This window comes from Ursus maritimus, unplaced genomic scaffold (genome assembly GCF_017311325.1).
Source record: "Ursus maritimus isolate PB19 unplaced genomic scaffold, ASM1731132v1 scaffold_9, whole genome shotgun sequence".
NCBI classification, from domain to species: domain Eukaryota; kingdom Metazoa; phylum Chordata; class Mammalia; order Carnivora; family Ursidae; genus Ursus; species Ursus maritimus.
In genome coordinates, this window is record NW_024427107.1 from 37,378,327 (window position 1) to 37,400,696 (window position 22,370).

Sequence of the window (22,370 nt, forward strand, 5' to 3'; positions counted from 1 at the left end):
TTGCAAATGATTCATATAATGGTCAAAATGCCAGAAATCACACAAAAAACACAGTGAAAGTCTTGACATACTCCTCTCTGGGCACATCTATACTGGCATTTGATAAGGGCAAACAGCTCCAGAATTCATTGCACAGATTATGTTCAGCAAAGACTAGTATCGCACACAGTGAGGTATACAGTGACGACTAGAACACTTCCAGGTTAAGATGAATTACATCAAAGGTAAACTAGGTGGTCACTTTTATTTTTTATTTTTCTCTGAAACATATTTAATCACTTCATATATATATATATATACATATGTATACATATATGTATATACACATACATATACATACATATATGCAAATATATGCATATATATGCGCATATATATTACAGTTGGGTGTCACCTCCCTTCACTGATAGAACAGATGTCTGAAGTGGCTTGCAAATAGTGTTCTTAAAAACACCTTTACTGCAACTGTTTAAACACCTGACTACATGCATTACACAACGGGTTTATTCTATTCACTCAGATAACACTTGTCTGCAGGTTGCAACTAGAGATCTCATAAATACCCTTATTACAAGCATTCTTAATAACCTCACTATACACATAACAATGGGGATAAGTGGTTACTTTTAAATAAGTTTAAGGAGTCACTAATTTATTAGAGTGCATTAAGTACTTATATAACATCAAGAGAACTTTCCTTGCTCACTGAAGAATATTATCTTATAAATACTTGTGATCATTAATTTCAAACTAATCACATCATTCCTTTTAACAAAGAAACAATAATAATCTAGGTCCTGTGTTCACTTTGAGGACAAAGACTAGAGCAAAGCCTGGCACATAATAAGCCTTTAATAAGTATTTGTAGGATGAACAAATGAATGAACGAATAAATGAATCTTTATCTCTTACCAGTTAGGTCTCGGACATCCTATTCGCCGAGATGTGTCCTTACAAATGAGGAGACAATTACAAGGGCATCTAACATATTTCTTCCCTGTTGGGGGGTTTTTGATTGGCTAGATAAGGGAAGGAAATGCAAACACAGCACATTAACCAAAGGACAGATTGCCAAAGTTTGTTTGTATATAAAAAGGAAATGATTCCTTAAAAATTTAGACCCCCATGGTGCTACCAGAGTACAGGTTAAGGAAAAGTGCATCATAAATGGTTTTAAAATAGTTCAAATGTTGGCAAGCACTCTATGAAATTTGGGGGCTGCTGAGATGTAATTGTGAAGGGTATATTTCAAAATTAGTTTGCAGTGCCCCTTTAATATGAGAAGAAAATTTAAGTTCACAATAAGAATTGTTTTCCCTTTGAAGTTTTAAGACCAGACAAAGTCAACCATCTGTCCTGCCAGGTGCAAACATTCACTACAGGTTCTTGCACCTGTTTGGGAAGAGCAACCTCATTAGGAATAGTGGGCAAAGAGGAGTATATAACAAATGCGGACTTTACTGCCTAGAATATGAGAAGTGATTAATTTTATTACAGCTTTTAACTTAAAAAACAAACAACTTGCAAAAACTCTTAATGCTACCATTTTTTTAGACTTTACAGTAAATTTAAAAGCAAGAATAAACACCAAGAAAACTCCTTTAAATAAAGGACTTAGGCTTGTTAGAGTAAATAACTCTATGAAGCAATGAGGACGAGATCATCACTCCTGGGCATACCTGCCAAAAACGTATAGCTTGAATCAATCATTAGGGAATATCAGACAAACCCAAACTGAGGAACATTCTACAAAACACCTTGCCTGTACTCTTTGAAAATCTCAAGGCAATCAAAGACAAAGAAAGACTACATTAGAGATTAAGGGAGATTAAAGAGACATGATATCCAAATACAGCATGGAATTCTGGATTCACTCCTGGACCATACTGTTGTCGTTGTTTTTAATGGAATCATTGAGCAAATACGAATTAGGTCCAAAGATAGGATAATAGTCATTGTATTAATGTTAATTTCCTGTATTTGATCATTGTACTATAATTACATAAGTGAATGTCCTGTTAGTTTTTTTAAGGAAATTCACACTAAAATGTTTAGGGGTAGAAGAGCCCCATGTCTGCAATTGCCTTAAAAGGTTCTTTAAAAAAATAAAAATAAATTTAAAAATTTTTTTAAAAAGATTATTTATTTCTTTAGAGAGAGAAAGCTAATGTGACAAACTATTAATGCATTTGGGGAATGTGAGTACAGGGTCTGTGGGAATTCTCTGTACATAATATGTACTATTATTTTTGTAACTCTTCTGTGATTCTGTAACACATTTCAAAAAAAAGATTTAAAAATATAAGTAAACAATCTTGTTATAAATATATAAAAGTTAGCAATAAGTCATCAACAATTTATTAAACTATATAACAGATAAAATCTGATTATCAACTCTTCTGTGATTCTGTAACATATTTCAAAAAAAAAGATTTAAAAATATAAGTAAACAATCTTGTTATAAATATATAAAAGTTAGCAATAAGTCATCAACAATTTATTAAACTATATAACAGATAAAATCTGATTATCTAAAATTTATAAACAACCAAAATGTATTCCCATCCAATCTAAAATTTCAACAAAACCAGAAATCGGGTTAATTCCTGTATATCCAAATTTTCCCATTAAGTAAATGTGTACTTGGCAAATGACAAGCTTTTTTATATTTTATTCCCACCTTACTTCTAGACTTCAGTTCCCTCATTTACAAAATAAGGTGACTAAACTAGAAGAAGTGGTCTTTAGTGCCCGCCCATACCTTGTGATATCTAATCTGCAGGAAATTGGGGGGGGATGGTATTGTCCTTATGCATAAATTTTAATATTCTTACTTAGTAAAATGAACTTGTATGTGCCTGGTGCTGGGCTGGGCACCTTACCCCTGTAATCCCAAGGGCAACTCTATTAGGTAGATATTATTCTGATATCACTCTACATGAGGAAACGCAGTGTGGAGAAGGTACGTCTCAAGGATAGACAGCTCCAAGTGGCAGAGCAAGGATTCAAACCCCAGCCCATCAGCCTCCAGATCTCAGACTCATAATCACGCAGCCAATTAGCTCTACTCTCCCTCCAGGACTTCTCAACTTTTCCATTAACTTGCCCTAGAAATTGCTTCTCCCTTAACCTTAAATTCTATATTCTCTAAGCCTTGCTAAAATTTGTCCGTCTTTTCTCTCCCCCAACTTCTCTCCTTTCTTTCCCAATTCTATCTACTGAAATAAGAAGGACTTTCATTAGCCTTGTTTTTTGGCTTTATGTTTCGTTTTTTTAATCTCCTCAGAAATATCAGGTTCCTATCAGAGGTGGCTGCCCAGGAGAATAGACACACTGATCCCCTGTTTTAGGTGACATGAGGAGAATGAAGCACAGTGAAACTGAGCAGGGGACGGTGATAGTGAACAGAAGGGAGCTGCTCTGTTGGACCCTGGTCCATTTATCTGTTTTCTCCAACCCATAATTTCTCCAGAGAAGCTGCTAGTTGCTTAACACCTCTTCACTCATAAATTTAAGATCAAATTATATTGCAAACATTGGCAAGGCATCTGTTAAGGCACTCCTCACACACATTTCCCTCCTCTTCTCCTGCCCTGTAATATAACTGATCCCACACAAGGCAATCTAATTAGATACTATTCATTTTCTCTAGAATATTGAGAAATACTTACATTTCCTTACTTAACAGGAGTTATAATGATATAAAAATGTCAGCACAATTTTATGTCCAGAAGTAGTTTATTTGTACCCAAATCCTATTGTTCTGGAATAATGAACTCATCATTTCTGAGTAGCCAGATTGAGGCTGTTAGCTAAATCCATAGCCTGCTCTGTTTACTTCCAAGGGTAAATACAAAGCTTTAAAAGTTTTTTTCTACTCATTAAACAAAAGTTTGTAGGGATGGTGGAATAAGGAGAAAAAATCAACAGTAACATCAAATCCAAAGAAATCTTTCAGGTCTTGGGTTTTTGTTTTTTTGTTGTTTGTTTTTTTTAATTGCCATCTATGTCTGACAACTCTTATTTGGTTGCTAACTCTAAAATGAGCACTACAGAGGTTAATGCCAAGTTTGCTAGTGAGTGTTCAACCTAAAAAGAAAATAGCTGGCTTTATAAGTATCGCCTCTATTTACACAGTAAAGTTCATCTCCAAATGATGTCCCTCATAAAAAAATATATATTTACAATGAAATATATTGCTTCATTTCTTAAGGTTTTATTTTATGACTTTTCTGTGAAACATATAAAGCCCAGTATACATGTTTCATGGTTCCCAGAGACACAATAATCTCTGACTTTTTTAAAGACTTTTCTAAAAAGGAAAAATATACAAATACCAACAACTAATATTTAACTGCAGATTTTGAGACTGAAATTTTTAAAATAAAGCTAAACACAAAAGTAGAAATATATTTAATCTAACTAGTAAACACTTCACCAGTTCATTACTTGAAATTGTAAAAATTTAACTTAAAATGTAGTTGTTCTTCTCAAGGTTCCGTTAAAAAAAATGTGCCCTTCAAATTTTTTGAATATTTCTCTAAATTACTATCAAGCAAATAGAATAAAATACCAAGCTTTTTAAAGACTTTGGCACCGCTATCAATAATAAACGCATAATCTTGAGTCCAGAAAAACCATACAGACATCCTACAGATGTAAAGCAAGTTCAAATAATTTTTGACAGAGTAAGTACAAAGTCCACATTCGAAGTGCAATTTGGTATATCTTCATTTTTGTGAAAATCAAAATGGATATAGCTGTGATGTGGAGAGACACTGAGGGTAATTATAAATACCTGACTAGGGTCAGTCTCATGTTAGAAAGTAAAGAGCCAAATGGCATTATACTTAGATTCACCATGAAATTTTCATGATGGAATTAACTTTAAACACCTGGAGACATCTTTGTATGATAAAACAGAACTAGAGAGAAGAAAGAAAGGATGAGAAAATATGGCCATATCTATATCCAGCCCACAATTACCTTTAAGTAACATTACTGGAGTATTTCCTTTAGAGACAAGATGGCAGATAACAATTTATGCTTTATTAATGGAAATCCCCACTTACCGTAGCTTCATTGCAAACCGTGCACTTAACCACATGCTGGTGAAGCTTGCCATCCAAGTTGATGAGAGATTGGCACACGCGGCAGTTTATTACTGGAATCCCACTGGCATCGGGACTGGCAATGGCTGTATACGGAGGTGGGAGTTCCGCTGTAAAGGATATCAGTCATTGTGATCAGTGGTATCACAGAGAAGAGAAGTAAAGCAGAAACTATCCAAATGACCTCATTGTTGTATTTATGTTTTTAAAGCTAGCCAACTTATCCTAGTTTCAGAGCACAAACACACATGGGACTACATTGTGAAGTAGAATATTTCTTACTCTGATAACATCTAAATCATGTTTGCCTCGGTCTACCCAAATGATCCGGTTTCCTTTTACTAACCTATATGCGACATACCCACTCTTCCTGCATGAACTCGTGGAGCTTGTAAGGGGATCGTGATGATTCATGCCTAAAGAATCTGACACTAATGATCTGATTACCAAGAAAGAGAAATAGTCCGTGAGAGCAAAGTTTTTAAATTACGTACACATACCCATAAATCATGCAGCTGCCATGCTGTGTTTATAAAGGGACGAGTATATAACTGCTGGCCATAACAACAACAAAACAGTTTTGGTGACAGTTCAGGAGAGACAAAAGTGAACGTAGGAAAACTAAATGTATCAACATGGAACAGAGCTAATTGGAATGGAACAATGCTAATTTCAGACACAAAACAAAAATAAACTTAACATTTTTTTATCTCAAATTTTTAACTTTAACATTAAAAATCCAGGAAATGCACTTAAGTATTTATGGGTAAAAAATATGATGTCTGGGATTTAGTTTAAATATTCTAAGACAAAAATGGTTTAATAGATGAAACAAGATTAGCAAAATGTTGATAATGAAGAAATATGATGACATAGAAAGTCATTTTGTTCTTACTATTTTCGTGTGTGTTTGGAAATTGCCAGAATAGGGGCGCCTGAATGGCTCAGCCAGTTGGGCGTCTGACTCTTGGTTTCGGCTTGAGTCGTGATCTCAGAGTCCTGGGACTGAGCCCTGTGTGTGTCAGGATCTGTGCTCAGCTGGGAGTCTGCTTGGGATTCTCTCTCCCTGTCCCTCTCCCTCTGCCCCTCCCCACTCCATGCTCACTCACTCTCTCTCTCTCTCAGATAAATAAATAAACCTTAAAAAAGAAAACAAAATTCCCAGAATACAAACACACAGACACACACACACACAGAGTTTTTTGAGTCCTAAGTTTGCCGGATTGGGTAAAGGGTGGAAGCCCAGTTTCAGAATCATGCTTATCCACCAGAAGTATATATTTGTCGTGGAAGTCTGAGAAAAAGAATCTAAATGTACTACTCTGGAATGGGATTTCTAAAGGGGACTGTCTGACCCATTCTGTAGCTACCTCAATAACAGGCACAGGAGGCCCTTTGCAGGAAAGGTATTGACTCGAGTAAGGGCCACACCTCCACATATGATTCATGATTGAAGCCCCACTAAAGAGAACTGGTATTTCAACGGGCTTCCGTGATACTCTAAAACACAATCACAATAGCTAATCATGAAAAGAGTTATTTTTGAAATAGAGATTTTCTATCCACTGAATTAGATTCTGAACTCTGTTGTATTTTTTAAAGCATAGCACACCACGGTATGTTTAAAATCTGCATATTACCACCTGGCATCCTTGAGGTTTATCACATAGATTTTTTTTAGACTAGCAAAGGATTGGCAATAAGTGTTATTCATTTCAATGATTCATAATAAGGGGCACCTGGGTGGCTCAGTCGGTTGAAGCTCCAACTCTTGGTTTCAGCTCAGGTCATGATCTCAGGGTTGTGGGATTGAGCCCCCAGTTGGGCATCATGCCCAGCAGGGGCCGGTGTCTGCTTGGGATGCTCTCCCTCTGCCACTCCCTCCACTTGCACACACATGCTCTCTCTCTAAAATAAATAAATCTTTAAAAAAATAATAATAAATGGTTCATAATAAGCTGAATTTCCATAGCAGTCAGGCTGTGAAAGAGGCCACTTTGAAACGACAATACACATACATTTCTGGGAGGCTTCGACCAGAACACTGCCAAATACTGAACTTGAAAAGAAGCTATAGAAGTCTTCAATTATAGGGGCGCCTGGGTGGCACAGTCGTTAAGTGTCTGCCTTCAGCTCAGGGCGTGATCCCGGTGTTCTGGGATCAAGCCCTACATCGGGCTTCTCCGCTGGGAGCCTGCTTCTTCCTCTCCCACTCCCCCTGCCTGTGTTCCTTTTCTCGCTGGCTGTCTCTCTCTCTGTCAAATAAATAAATAAAATCTTTAAAAAAAAAAAAAGAAGTCTTAAATTATAAAAATAGCTTTAAGTCCTTGAAAGAATTTGAGGTTGATCTAGAGTGACTTGTACTGTATTAATCAAGAAGGAAAAACAGGTTAAAGGAACAATGAGTCAACAGTACATCGGAGCCCTGGCAATTTGCAGATTATTTTATCAGATCTCCATAAAGAAGATATTGTTCTGGGAAAACAAATACATACCTCACTAGAACTTCTAGACACACTGCCTAGTGTTTAATAATAAATATTGCTTTAACAATTATTAGCATTATTAATAAAAGTAGTTTCCTCTCTTGCCTTTTCCTTGAGTTATGAAGTAACATGAAGTAGTTCTCCCATAATTCCCGGTCTCCATCTTATATAATATGACAGAAAAGAAATTTAAAGACAGAGAATTTCACAAAGAAAACAAGTGCATTGAGGATGGGGGGGAGGCCACACAGCAGCCAGTAAAGCCCATCTACTCCAACAGGAAAAAGCTTTGCTCAAAGGAATCTAAAAATCCCAATGGGGGATTAAAAACGCATTTAAAGTGCATCACAGCCAACAAACCCTGCGAATTTTTTCTCTAAGATTTGTACCACATAATTTTTAACCTGTCAAAAAAAAAGCTTTCGATTATGACAAAAATATGCTTGAATCTTTTGGAGGCTTGAAAAGAGGAGGAGGAGGAGGAAGAAAAGAAGAACAAGTGAGGATCAGAAATTTATGATGGGAGAGGCTGTAAATTCCATGAGAACAGAGTCGTGTCTGGCTTGTTCAGGACTGACTCACCAGCACTTGTCATAGTGCCTGGTTTATGGTAGATGTTCAGTGACTATTCATTGAATCAATCAATGATGGATGGATGGATGGATGGATGGATGGATGGATGGGGAATCACTGAAATTTATCAGACATATCTATTTCTCTTGGGAAAATAACACTAAGTGTATTACTGCTGCTCTCATTGAAGAGGAGCTTGGGTCCTAGCATTCGAGTAAGCCTCACTGAAAAAGGGGTCCCTACTACATAGAAGAATGCCCTCCAAATCATGCACTGCCAGAGGTGAGGCAGTCAGGAGACACTAGCCTGCCCACCAGATAAATGGAATCAGTCCAAGAGATCAATAGAATGACAGATGCTGCAGCCTAATTGCTCCACTAAACAGTGCTTCCAGGCCTATTGCCTCAATTTTCTGTCCATTACTTCAGCCCTAAGCTGATATAGAGATATGTCTTATACTTTAACCCAAGAAAAAATCTTCACCTATAACTCCATCTCCTTTTGTGAGGGACTTTTAATTTCAGAGATATATTCCAGTTAGTAAACCTGTAATAATTGGCAATTTAGATTGTTCATTCTCTCTCTTTTCACTTTAAAAGTCAACAGATCACAACTACCACACCTGTTTCAAATTTCTGCCCTGGATAAAGTCATCTCAGAACTCAGCATCACTTGATACTGAGAGCCACAAAAAGTCTCATTTTGGAAGAGTCTTACTATTTAAACATGGTCATTTTCTCTATGGGGTTTGCGTAAGTGAAAGATCTTTTTTTTCCTCCACGTGAGCAGTATTTGTTAGAGCAATAGTCCCCAATCCTGAAAAACTCCTTCAAAGTTCCAGAATTATACCTACCATGTTAGAAATTACAGCAATATTAGGAATTACATAGTCTAATTTCTTCAGCTTATGGAAGAGAAAACTGAAGCCTTGAAGGTTCAAACTTTTTTTTTTTTTTTAATGATTTTTTATTATATTATGTTAGTCACCATACAGTACATCCCCGGTTTCCAATGTAAGGCTCAATGATTCATTAGTTCTGTATAACACCCAGTGCACCATGCAATACGTGCCCTCTTTACTACCCATCACCGGTCTATCCCATTCCCCCGCCCCCCTCCCCTCTGAAGTCCTCAGTTTGTTTCTCATAGTCCATAGTCTCTCATGTTTCATTCCCCCTTCTGATTACCCCCCCTTTCTTTATCCCTTTCTTCCCCTACTGATCATCCTAGTTCTTATGTTCCATAGATGAGAGAAATCATATGATAGTTGTCTTTCTCTGCTTGACTTATTTCACTTAGCATTATCTCCTCCAGTGCTGTCCATGTTGTAGCAAATGTTGAGAACTCGTTCTTTCTGATAGCTGAGTAATATTCCATTGTATATATGGACCACAGCTTCTTCATCCAGTCATCTGTTGAAGGGCATCTCGGCTCTGAAGGTTCAAACTTTTGAACAGATCTATATACAGCCTTCGGCAAAGTCAAGAGCCGACTGCACTCCCAGAGGTTTCTCCACAGTAACAGTGTCTCTCTTGGTGAATAATTTAATACAGGCAAAAACATAAGGACTAGTGAGAATTCTGTAGAAACACTTAGACAAGAATCAGATCTGAGCTAAAAGGGAAGAGGAGAAGGAAGACAGGGAAAATAAAAAATAGGACAGAGCATAAAAAAAGAATCCATTCATAATAATAAAAACCTTGTAGAAAAACCGAGACTCGTAAGAGACAATATGAAAGAATACGGATCACAAGGCATACATAATGGTCTTCCTGAAACACTCCAAAGGAACCATTATTATTCTGTAAACCCACAGGTGATCAAATTACATTTTCCCATCATAAACACAGACCTAATTTATCTATTTTATGCCAAACAGCCCTTTGTCTTGCTAATTCATCCTAGTGTATTAATCCGGACTTCTTCTTCTTCTTCTTCTTTTTTTTTTTTTTTTTTTACCAGATATATCCTCCAGCATTTGAAAGGTTGGAATTGTTTTTGCTGGATTGCTCTGACCTTTCTCAGCTCAGTTATTCCTTTATAAGCCCCTTCAATGGCTACATCTTTCTGTTTCATTCACTTACTTCACTGATGCACTCTTTATATTCACCCCTTCAGGCCCTTGACAAAGATGTGGTATCAAATTGAAAAATGACCTCCAATTAAAATGAGATATTTTAGGACACTCTGATTACAGGATGAGCAAGCAAAGTATAAAGGGCCAGCCTGTGAGGAAAGCCCTGGCTGGCTTTTTTTCCTCCTTGGGATCTTTGTGGAGAATATGGATTAGGGACAGAGTGAGGCTGCCTGGTATGGGTTATCTACTTCCAGGGTAAAACCTCTCCAGTCCACTTATGCATTGAGAAGGGAAAGACCACCTTCTGTCCCTCCCATCTGTGAAACCAAAGAAAACTATTCTGGGAGACTCTTGGGTTCTTCTAGAACCATGAAACCCTCAGAAGGTTCCATCTGGCTGAAGTCAGCATGGAAGGGTAAATATGCTACTTAGGACGTTACTGACCCTTAGCTGCAAATCTACCCTTGTCTGCTTTGTCATGCTGGAGCTGAAACCCTGCAGACCACACTGTAGCTTTGCCAGCTGGCTGCAGGCTACATTCTGTGAACAGGAGGTGATAAAGGCAGCCTGCAAGGTTGGGGGAGGAGAAGGGACTTACAGCCCTCTCCCCAGGTGGACAGTCTTTCTCCAGAACTCAGGGACATCAGCACCAACTGGCCGGTGCCTCTTAGAAGTCCTGTCTCAGTTCTGCAGAACCGCACCTCTAAATAATTACATCTTAATGAGTCCAATCACTTCTCTCTGTTCTCTCAGCCCTAGACCTCATGGTAGCTGCTTCCTGCATTTGATACCTACTTGATACCTCAGGGTAGTAGTTTTACCTTTTAGTTACCTAGTTAACAACTTCATACCTAATTAACATTTCTATTATATTCTGTTGCGTGGTTTCTATCTTCAGGTCTTACAAAGTATGATCATGCCAAGAATAACCTCAGGAAATTGACCCTCAAAAATGGGATTGAAGGGGGGGGCTCAGTTGGGCATCTGACTTGATTTTGCCTCAGGTCCGATCTCAGGGTCATGGAATCAAGCCCTGCATCAGCTCCATGCTCACTGGGGAGTCTGTTTGAGATTCTCTCTCTCCCTATTCCTCTGACCCTCCCCCTACTCTCCCTCTCTCTCTCTCAAATAAATAAATAGTTCTTTTTTTAAAAAAATGGGATTGGAGAAATGGTTTGGTCATGCCTTGGGCTCAAATGCACTGCTGAGCTCCTTTACCAGTGGGACACAGTATGGTAGACATTGATGGCTTGCCGTGACATCCTGATGAATCAGATTACCCCCTGCAGATGCCTGTGATGTTCGTGGCTCCTTCACTAGACCATCACGGCAGTAATCATTACTATATAGACTGTGATATGGGTCGATTCCCATGAATACACTGGAACATTTATGGAAAGAAAATGAGAAGCTCTGGTCTTCAAATTCTCAGCTCAAGTCATGGTCAGAGAACCAGAGAATTTGTACTGCAGCCCTAAAAGTATCCCTTACATCCAGTTGTCACAGGGCTTATACTGCTGTAAATCAAACACAAATTTAATTTTGTAGATTGCAAAATTGTAACGTCAGGTAAATCCACACAGCCTTACCAAGTTCTCATGTGAAGGTTAGAACATTGACTGTGAAAGAATGGATCCCTGAAACATGGAAAAGGGGCATTTGGTTGTAGACAAACAGAGGTGAGAAGCCCCAAGTCACTCTGAGCCTCCCTTGTGAGTAGAAATCAGCTTCTTTCCTAGTGATTGAAGAGATGAGCCTTCCCTCACAGGAATGCTGCAGTTGTCTCACTAGTGGACAGCCATTCTCCTTGAGACACATCCTCACCGCTGGTTGGCTCAAAACACAGAACCAAGCTCAGATCTCAACACGTTCCACAGGACAAGCAGAATGCAGCAGCTTATACATCAAGAGAATTGCAAGGTTTTGAAAATATATATTGTCAGAAACCTGGGGAATGTGCGTGGGGGTAGATCCTAAGAGTTTTAAACCAAAGAGGATGGAACAAAGGAGTTGAGCCAAATTTAATCATATGGGTGCGCTTGCCAGAAGCTCTGGACTCGATGTTTGTTTTAAAGCTGGAAGTAGTTCTCTGTCAGTTTCCTTGTCTGTTGGTGAGACTTGGCCCTATATTCAATGGAGCTGTAATGGCAGAACATTCCTAGCATTGTGCAGAAGAAGAACCAAAGGCTTAGGGAGTTAGAACGCTGGAGTGAATTTATCAGATGAACCGCGCACGCCCACACCCGACTACACTGATTTGCTTATTTTCTACCTTGGACTCCCACTCCCGGGCAATCCTAGCTTCGTAACTGAGGAGGTGTGATACAAAGCCCCGCTGTAAGCTCTGATGCCAAAGTCCAGAGGCCTTCAGCTATATTCAGGAGGAAAGCAGCCGCCAGCCAGGCACACCGTGGTGGGTTCCCAGGAGTTAGTGCGCAGTCGGTGGGTCACGGGCATCTACTGCGTAGCAGGCGCAGTGTAGACGTACATCAGGAACACCGTGGGCAGTGAGACAGGCCCCAGGGCTTCAAGAGCTCATGTTCTTAACATGGGGAAAGACAGTAAAAGCGCAAGGACAGCTGGGGGTGGTAAGTGCTCTGATAAGCACATGCACAGGGGCTTTGCGAGCACAGAAGAGGGCGTCTAAATCTGATCGGGCCGAGTGTGTGTTGGGGTGCAGGGTGATGGCAAGGGGAGAGGAGGCTGGTGGTAGAGTCATTCTAGCACAGTTTAGCTTTCCTCCAGCACTGCAAACTTTCTCTAAATCGTTACCTTTAACTCCTTTCTCCAAACAGCAGCTCTGGAAAAACAGCCACACCTTATTGTGGTTGTAATATCAGCTTGGAACCAGTATCGAGCTACATCCGAATGCCTCCAATATTGCTTGTAAGAGCTCGTGTGTGCCCGTGGCAGACCCCCAAGGCAACAGCAAACCAGGCGTTCTTATCTAGCAGGTGATGAGGAAGACTGAATTCCACTCTGAGCTATTAGTCTGTTGTCCTTCCCTCCCTTTGTGGTCTCAGGCATTTGGGCCGAATCAAAACACTGCCACATAACTGGAGGTGCTGCCAAGAAATGCCCAGGGACCTGCCAATGACCAGTTCCTGGATGACAAAAGCTTCTGCTCTGATCTGTTTCTTATAAGGCAATATTTCTGCCTCATTCTAATAATGCATTTCATCTGTGTCAATAGTGCTTTCTTCAAGTATTGACAGTGAATAAGTTATGTATTCTTTTATTTATTTATTTATTTGACAGAGAGAGAGCACAAGCAGGGGGAGCAGCAGGGGAGAAGCAAGCTCCCCACTGAGCACGGAGCCTGGTTGGGGGTGGGGGGGGTAGGTCGATCCCAGGACAGAGATCATGACCTAAGCTGAAGGCAGATGCTTAACCACACTGAGCCACCCAGGTACCCCGTCATGTATTCTTCTTTCACTTTATCAACTACTGTGTTTATTTCTATTTCAAAAGACGCAATTTTTTTCTGACATGATTTATGTGAAATCATATTGTTTACATGCATGGCAGCATTCATAATTTGTTATTTGCAATATTGCTTCCAAGAAAGCCTGTGTTTCAAGAAAAACAGAAAGACACTTACTTTCGGTACAGAAAATCAAATTGTTGTTCCCAGGGCAAAAAACTTGCCTAGAAATTAAGAAACTCCTCCTATAGCCTAAGGAGGTAAAGAATTCCTATTCTGTCAGTCTTCCTAGACACCTCATTTTCACTACGTATCTACATTTCTAAAGACTGCGCATTTCTAAAAGAAAAAAAGACCCTCCTTTACATACAAAGTATACACACTAAATGATAACTTACAGGTTAAAAGTATTCATAAATTAGTTATAAAATATACTCAAATATAATTGAGCCCCAAATCTGTTACAAGACATTTTAGATAAGAGAGAATATGAGGAGGGAAAATGACCTCAGTACACGGGGAAGGGAAAAAAGTTCAACCGGATTTGTGACTTTATTTGCTTCAATATATGAAACAGCATGGCAGAATGTTAAGGTCCAACACAATCAGGGCACGGGGCTGGTTCAGTTGGCAGAGCATGTGACTCTTGATCTCGGGGTTGTGAGTTCAAACGCCACTTTGGGCATAGAGATTTTTTTTTTTAATTTTTTACAAAAGATTTTATTTATTTGTCAGAGAGAGTGAGTACGAGCACAAGCACAGGGAGTGGCAGGCAGAGGGAGAAGTAGCCTCCCCGCTAAGCAGCAAGGAGCCCAATGCGGGATCCCAGGACTCTGGGATCATGACCAGAGCCAAGGGCAGATGCTTAACCAACTGAGCCACCGAGGCGTCCCTAGAGATTACTTCAACAACAACAACAACAATAACAACAACAACACCCAAACCAAACCAGACCAAACCCGGGCACCTGGGTGGCTCAGTTGGTTGAGTGTCTGCCTTTGGCTCAGGTCATGATCCCAGGGTCCTAGGATAAAGTCCCACTGCTTCCCCCTCTCCCTCAGCCTGCTGTTCCCCCTGCTTGTGCTTGCTCGTGTGCGTGCTCTCTCTGTCAAATAAATAAATAAAATCTTAAAGAAAAAGAAAAACCCAAGGTCCAACATAATTAGATGGTAAGATATATGAATGACAATATTATACTCAATCTTTTTCTATCTTAAAGTATTTCACCCATTTAAAAAATGACCTAGGGATTAAAAGATTCTAGATGAAGTCAACAGTAATTTTGGAATTTGGCACGTATTCACCTTAAATCTAAGCAAAATCAGACACAAAAATGGAGTGAAATGCACTTCTAAAAAACCAATATTTATTTTTTTAAGCATACAGTAAGTGTATAAAGATATTTCATGAATAGTCCCTTAAATTTTTTTTTTTTTTAAAGATTTTATTTGTCTGACAAAGAGAGAGCACAAGCAGAGGGAACAGGGAGGGAGAGGGAGAAGCAGGCTCCCCACTGAGCAGAGTGCTGGACATGGGGCTTGATGATCTCAGGACCCTGGGATCATGACCTGAGCTGAAGGCAGACACTTAACCGACTGAGCCACCCAGGAGCCCAAAGTCCCTTAAATTCTAGTGCTTAGATATTTTTACTTCATGAGTTTAATTTCATTTCAAAATATAGAGATTGCTAAAGAAGTCCAGAAGTTAATCCAGGAGAGTAAGTTCCTCATTATAACCAGCAGAGGGTATGGCCCTGGAGCTCCCTCCTTTGCCATGCGGGCATTTCTAATGTGGAAGGAGATCTGGCTATCTGCTCTGCTGGGTCACTTTGCCTTTTGCTCTCCTGTTACTCAAGCTGCAAAACCTTCACTCCCTGAGTGACTTCAAAAATCCCCATCATGCCATCCTTTCTTGCTTTCTCAGTCTATCATTCATTCATTCGACATTTGTTGAGTGCCTAGATGTATAAGATCATTTGCAAGGGGTGATGAAAAGGACTCAGAGATGAAAGATGCAAGAACCCTATCTCCTTCCTTGTCTCCCTTGACAGGCTCACATACACAAATAAATATTAAGATATAGAATGGAGGGGCACTTCAGTGACTCAGTGGGTTAAGCATCCAACTCTTGATTTCTACTCAGGTCATGATGTGGGGGTTGTTGGATCAAGCCCTGTGTGGGGCTCCACGCTGAACATGGAGCCTGCTTGGGATTCTCTCTCTCCCTCCCCTCTGCCCCTCACTCCCTTTTCACGCTCTCTCTCTCAAAAACAAAAGATACACAATGGAAATGTTGAGAGATATTGCTTTGGGAACATAGATCTTTCTGTAATAGAGATTAGAAAGGATTACATGAAAGAAAATGGCTTTGAGGAATGGGTAGAACTTGAATGTTTTAGATTCCAAAATCCCTTTCCTACTCATTTACTCATAGGAAGTAAACAGGATATCCTTACCTAGAAAAGACTAGAAGTGGCTAATCAGTGATACCAGTATGAGGCAATGAGTATGGTCTTAAGGAAAAGCATGTACACCCAGCGATGTGTTTTCCATTTCAGGACCAGATCCCTCCCATTAAGACCTTGACAGGCTGGAGTAACAGACCAAATCAAACACACAGAAATGCAAGGTGCAAGTACAAGGACCCGTAGAGAGGTGGGGCGTGCTCTAAAACATGGCACTTAGGTCATCTTGTATTCGGGTATGTTTGCTAGTTTATTAATAACCTATGTCTTCATTTAGGGCTGGCAATGAATGCAAATACTCTTTTTTGAGCACGGCAAAGTATTCTATATAGAGAATCACCGGAACAGGATCCCTGAATTCTGTAAATATGAAAAATCATTTTCCTATAAATTTTTGAAATATTTTTGTATTAATTGGTAGACTCCATTCAGCTCAGTAGAAATCAGTGTGTTTTTTTTTGGGAAACATCCTATGGCCTAAGATTAATAATGACTCAGGTGTTTGTGAAAGTCTTCTCACTTTAAATCTACTCACTACCATCTCCATGTGTTGCTTCTCCTCTGGATTGTGAAATCGTAGCATTTAATCTCTGAAACTATAAAATTTCATCTTGTCACATACCTTCCCCTAAATTCTCCCTCTGTAGACATCACATGGTCAAATGTTGAACAATTAGAGGCTTTCTTGTACACGGTTTTTAAATCTCTATTATGAGTCTACCAAGCTTAAATATCTCAACTTGACAAAGTATGGAAGGAAGAAAGATTTTGCCATAACCTTTAGAAATACATGCTTTGCTAGAATGCTCTAACCAGTCATGTGCCAATACAAATACATTCTACAGAATAAAATACTGCATGCTCGTTGGGCTTCCAATGCTTAAAAGAGCCATGTAATATTCTTTAAAGTTCAATAAACTATCTTTCCAATATTCAAAGGATAAGGGAATAAGAATTGAAGTGAAAGAGTGAGGTAAGACGATAACCACCTATACAGTTATAGATAGATTCTCCTCGGTGTACCCAGATTCCTTACCAAGAACAACTGTGTCCTAGAATATAAAAGCAAAAAGGAACATACTAAATCACTCCTTCTCAGGTAGGAAACTGAGGCGCAGAGACGTAAAGAAACTATTCCAAGGTCAACAGCTGATCACTGGCAGAGAGAACTCAAGTGTCAGGTCCCACAGGCTAAACCATACCTGGTGGCAAGATCATCTCTGAGACTATAAAGGGATTTAGTTATACAAAGCTTGACAAACTTACCTGAAGGCTAGGAAGAGGAGCCATGCTTTCCATTTCTTTTGCACCTTTTTTGTTTTATTCTTACAGAGAAAGAGAAATTCGCTTTACAACAGCAATCAGGGAAAGGAAAGAATCTAGAAAAGTGCCAAAGCAACACAAACTCCAGTGTATCTCCCCGCCCCCCCCAAAAAAGTAGAGAAGTTCTCTCAAAAGAACAGAAAACAGCAGGTAGAATGTATTCCCTCTCAAGAGCTATTAAAGGGATGTCATTCCCAGAGTATGCAGCATCTCTTCAGCCTTACAAAAGTAAAACACAAAAGCGCTGAGCTCAAAGCTGTAACCAGTGTTGTCTGCTTTGACCCATTTGGATCACTTCCCGGATAGTTGCTTATTGCCCTCAAAGACAGTCATGAACATCCATCTGGCTAACTTGCCTCTCTAACATCTGTATTCATCTGGCTAACATCTGTATCCATCTGGCAATCTTCAAGACTCTAACAGAATGCTCTACACTAAAAGTTTGACATTCCGGAAAACAACATGCAGAGTCCTTGGAAATAAATGGGGACTCGAGAACATCACCTCTCACCACAGTGAAGTGTTATCACATGGATGATAAATAATTACTGAATAAAATTTACCCTCCAGCCCTAATGTCTCTCACACTCCAGACTTATGCATCCAACTGCCTACCTGACACCTCCAACGAAGTGAGGACTAACGGTACTTCAAACTCAATGTGTCTAAAACAGAATGTTGATTTCCACTGTTCTTCTTCCCCCCACCCCACATACCTGACTCCTGCTCCTGTCTGTCTATCTTAGAAAAAAGCACAGTTTTTCCTAGTTGCTTGGGTCAGTCCTGGAGATTTGTGATTTCTTTCCATCCATCTTTACTCCATCAGCAAGTCCCGCTGCTCTATGCTTAACTGTGTCCTGAATCCAGCCACATCCCACCGTTTCCATCACCTCCACCCTGGGTCAGACCACCATCACCTCTTGACTATGCCTCATTAACAGCCTCCTGATTAGTCTCATGTCTTCTTAGTCTCTTCTTAACTTCCCCCCCAAGAATCCATTCTCCACATACCAACCAGGATGACTTTCCTTCTTTTTTAAGGGGGGGTGGGCAGAGGGAGTGGGAGAGGGAATTGTGAACAGATTCCACGCCCAGCGTGGAGGTGGATGCGGGGCTTCATCTCACAACCCTGAGATCATGTCTTGAGCGGAAATCAAGAGTCAGACACTTAACTGACTCAGCGACCCAGGTGCCCCCAGGATGATTTTCTTAAAAAACTATTTCATGTCTCTCCTTTGCTCCAAACACTCCATGGCTTCCCTTTATCCTCAGAACACAGCCACATCTCTGACAGTGACCCACAAAATCTCCTTTGTCTTCCCTAGTCCAGTCCCCCACACTTAGCCCCTAAGTCACCACACTCTGGCCCACTGCCCTCCATGTTCTGAAACAGCGTCATGTTTTATACTTGCTGTTCCAGTGGCCTGGCACACTCCTCCTCTGTCTTCCAATGGTTCATGCCAACTAATTTTTCAGGTCTCTGAGCAATTGTCCTCTCTGAAGTCTCTTTCCCAAAGCAATGTGAAACACTCCCCACACAGCCAGTCACTCTCCAGCCTCATGCCCTGCTTTATTTTCTTCGCTCTTGGAAATTATAGCGCTCACTGGATGTATCTCTAACTGGAATGTAAGCTCCCAGGAATCTGGAACAGTATAATGGGCACTCAAATATTTGAAAGGATGTCTGCATGAAACAGGTCTTGATTAATGTATTAAAGATGCTGGATAGAGCCAGGAGGAAATGTGGGCATTATAAAATAGAATAAAAAAATCACGGAGACTGATGCCTGCCAAATAATAGGAAAGGATTAGAATAGGAAATGGGCTTGCCACAATACTGGGAAACTGGAAGCATACACCCTTCACCAATGTTTGGGCTCTATTTTTCCTTAACGATGTGGCCTCAGTGAAGCAGACTTTGATTCAAGAACCGATTTCAAAAAATTCTCCTAACTCAGCTTCAGCATGTCACAAAATCAAGCTTCAGCAAGACCCTCCTGGCTCAGTATCACAGCTGGTGCACACCCCCACTGAGGCCTTCATTGAGTGGCGGGTAGCTGCTCTCAAATAGGCTGCATCTCTTTCCAATCGTTGTGACAACCTGGCTTCAGCGGGTTTCACGATCCTTGGCAAATAAAATGAAAATCTAATCTTACAGTGGGTTGTGCATGTGGTGTAGGTCCCTGGGTCTGCATCCTCTTTTCCTGCCAGTCCACAGCCAACCCTATACTCTGCAAGGATGCAAGGAGGTTCAGAAATTTAACAGACTGCCCAAATATATTCAAGAACTCTAACTCAGTGCAACGGATTGAACCTTTATGTCCCCTCAAAATTCAGGTTGAACCTCTAAACCCCAAAGTAATGGTAGTAGGAGGTGGGGCCTTTGGGAGGTAATTGGGTCATGAGAGTGGAGCTCTCATGCATGAGTTTAGTGCTATTAGGAAAGGAATGAGAGAGAGAGAGAGCTCTCATGCTCTCTCTCTACCATGTGAGGAGGATACAAGAAGTCAGCACTGTGCAACCTGGAAGCCAGCTCTCACCAGACACCAAATCTGTTGGCACTTTGATCTTGGACCTCTCAGCCTCCAGAACTGTGAGAAATAACTGTTTGGTGTTTAAGCCCCGCCATGTATGGTATTCTGTGATAGTAGCCTGAACTAAGACACTCAATAAAACTCTAGTCGAGTACAGAACATAGTTCGAAGTGAAATGAGACTTTGCCCCACTTTAAACTAAGGCACCATTTCTAACTTTAGATTTCTTCAGGTAGAGGACAGAAGAGGATCACTAACAATATACCTTATTTACTATACAGTTGCTAAGTGAGAAATACAGGAGTACGTAGTAAATAATTTATCTCTTAAACCAGAAGCCAATTTATTTTCTAGCCACCGAAAACATTTTCTCAAGCAATTTCAAATTTATTCATTTTTAAAAAGTGAAATAAAGGTGAAAAGAAAAGGACAAGGCCTTTCTAATTATGTTTCATAGGAAACCTAAGTGTTTCAAAATAAAGGAATATTAGCCTCTTCCTGGAAGTGAAGTGGCTTTGAAGTGATTTTACAATTAAAATATATCTATATGAGACTATTACATTAGATGGAAATGAATAATTCTTCAATTCTTTACAAAGGATTTGAATATAAACACAGAAACAACTCTCACTGAGGTCACTAATTCAAAAGACATTTTTGAGTCCTTATCTATTCACTCTTTTTTGCAGCTTTTGACATGTTTGACCACTCCTTTCTTGAAGTGTTCTCTTCTCCTTGACTCTGTGATATTAGTCTTTTGGTATTCCTCCAACTTGCCTGGGAGCTACTTATCAGTCTTCTTCTTTCTCTAACTAGTCATTGAATGTGGGAGTTTCTCAGAGCTTTGTCCTAGGCTCTCTTTTCATTTTATTTATTCTCCCTCAGTAGTCTCATACATAGCTTCCCAAACTTTTTTACATTTCAGTACACAGAAAGTGACAATATGTTTACAGCTATGCAGAGCTGGAGGCCTGTGGCCTAGAGGCTTCTGCCGTTCTAAGAATTGAGGAGAACCAGTATCTTAACCCCTATACGTTCTATCTCAGCACATTGCGTGGCACACCGGTGGGGCCTTGGGAAGCTCTGAACCAACATCCATATATTTAGCTGTTACCAATATGCAAATAACACAATTTTATATTTTTCAGCCCAGGCCTCATTTTTCTGGTCTCAATCTGTGGATGCAACTATCTGCCGTCTCTTCTTGGATATTTGCAAACATCTTAAATGTATCATATCTAAAACTAAGCTCATGATCTGCATTTCCCCAAACCTGATGCTCTTCTGGTGTTCTCTGTGTCAGTGTGGGCAACCACACCATCAGGCTGTGGACACCAGAACTCTGGGAGATATCCTGGCCACTTCCCTCTCACTCTCACAGTCCATCTACCATCAAGCCATCTCTACTTCCTTTACATCATCTGTCTCTCCACCTCCACCACCACCTGGGTCCACGCTATCACCACGGTTTTTCAGATCTGCCTGAATCACACAGTAGCCACTCGAGTCATCTACCCTCATCGACCCTTGCTCCCCTCTCATCCACTCTCTAATCCAGAAATAGAGTGATGTAAAAATAATAAAAATTGACATTACTCTGGGGCACCTGGGAGGCTCAGTTGGTTAAGCCTCTGCCTTTGGCTCACTGGGATCAAGCCCTGCATCAGGCTCCCTACTCAGTGGGGAGTCTGCTTCTCCCTCTCCCTCTGCAGCTCCCCCTGTTTGTGCTTGCTGTCTCTCTCTGTCAAATAAATAAAATCTTTTTTAAAAATAGCCATTTTTCTAAAGAAGACATACAGCTGGCCAACAGACACATGAAAAGATGCTGAACATTACTAGTCATCAGGGAAATGCAAATCAAAACCACACTGAGCTATCACCTTACACTAGTAAGGAAGGCTAGTATCAAAAACACAAGAAACAAGAATTGTTACTAAGGATGTAAAGAAAAAGGAACCCTTGTGCATTGTTGGTGGGAATGTAAGTTGGTACAACCACTGTGGAAAACAGTATGGTTTCTCAAAAAATTAAAAATAGAAATAGTACACGATCCAGTAATTCCATCCACTCCTGGGTATTTACCAAAAGAAAATGAAAACACTAATTCAAAAAAGATAGATGCACCCCTATGTTTACTGCAGCATTATTTACAATAGTTAAGATATGGAAACAACCTAAGTGTCCATCAATACAGGAATGGATAAAGAAGATGTGGTATGTATACACACACACACACACACACACACACACTCAAATATTATTCAGCCATAAAAAAAGAACAAGATGTTGCCATTTTTGACAATATGGATGGACCAAGAGGGTATTATGCTAAGTGAAATAAGACAAAAACAAATACCATATGACCTCACTTATATATG

General features: G+C 40.0%; 1 protein-coding gene across 1 annotated transcript in view; it reads right to left on the bottom strand.

Annotated features, from left to right (window-relative positions):
* PIP4P2 (phosphatidylinositol-4,5-bisphosphate 4-phosphatase 2) overlaps positions 1-22,370 on the bottom strand; it is a 51,802-nt gene that overhangs the window by 24,387 nt on the left and 5,045 nt on the right. Inside the window, exons 2-3 of the mRNA XM_008689181.2 lie at positions 5,073-5,221; positions 913-1,019 (exon numbers count right to left, since the gene is read on the bottom strand). Of these exons, the coding sequence (XP_008687403.2) occupies positions 913-1,019; positions 5,073-5,221 (256 nt within the window). The remainder of the gene's footprint in view (positions 1-912; positions 1,020-5,072; positions 5,222-22,370) is intronic.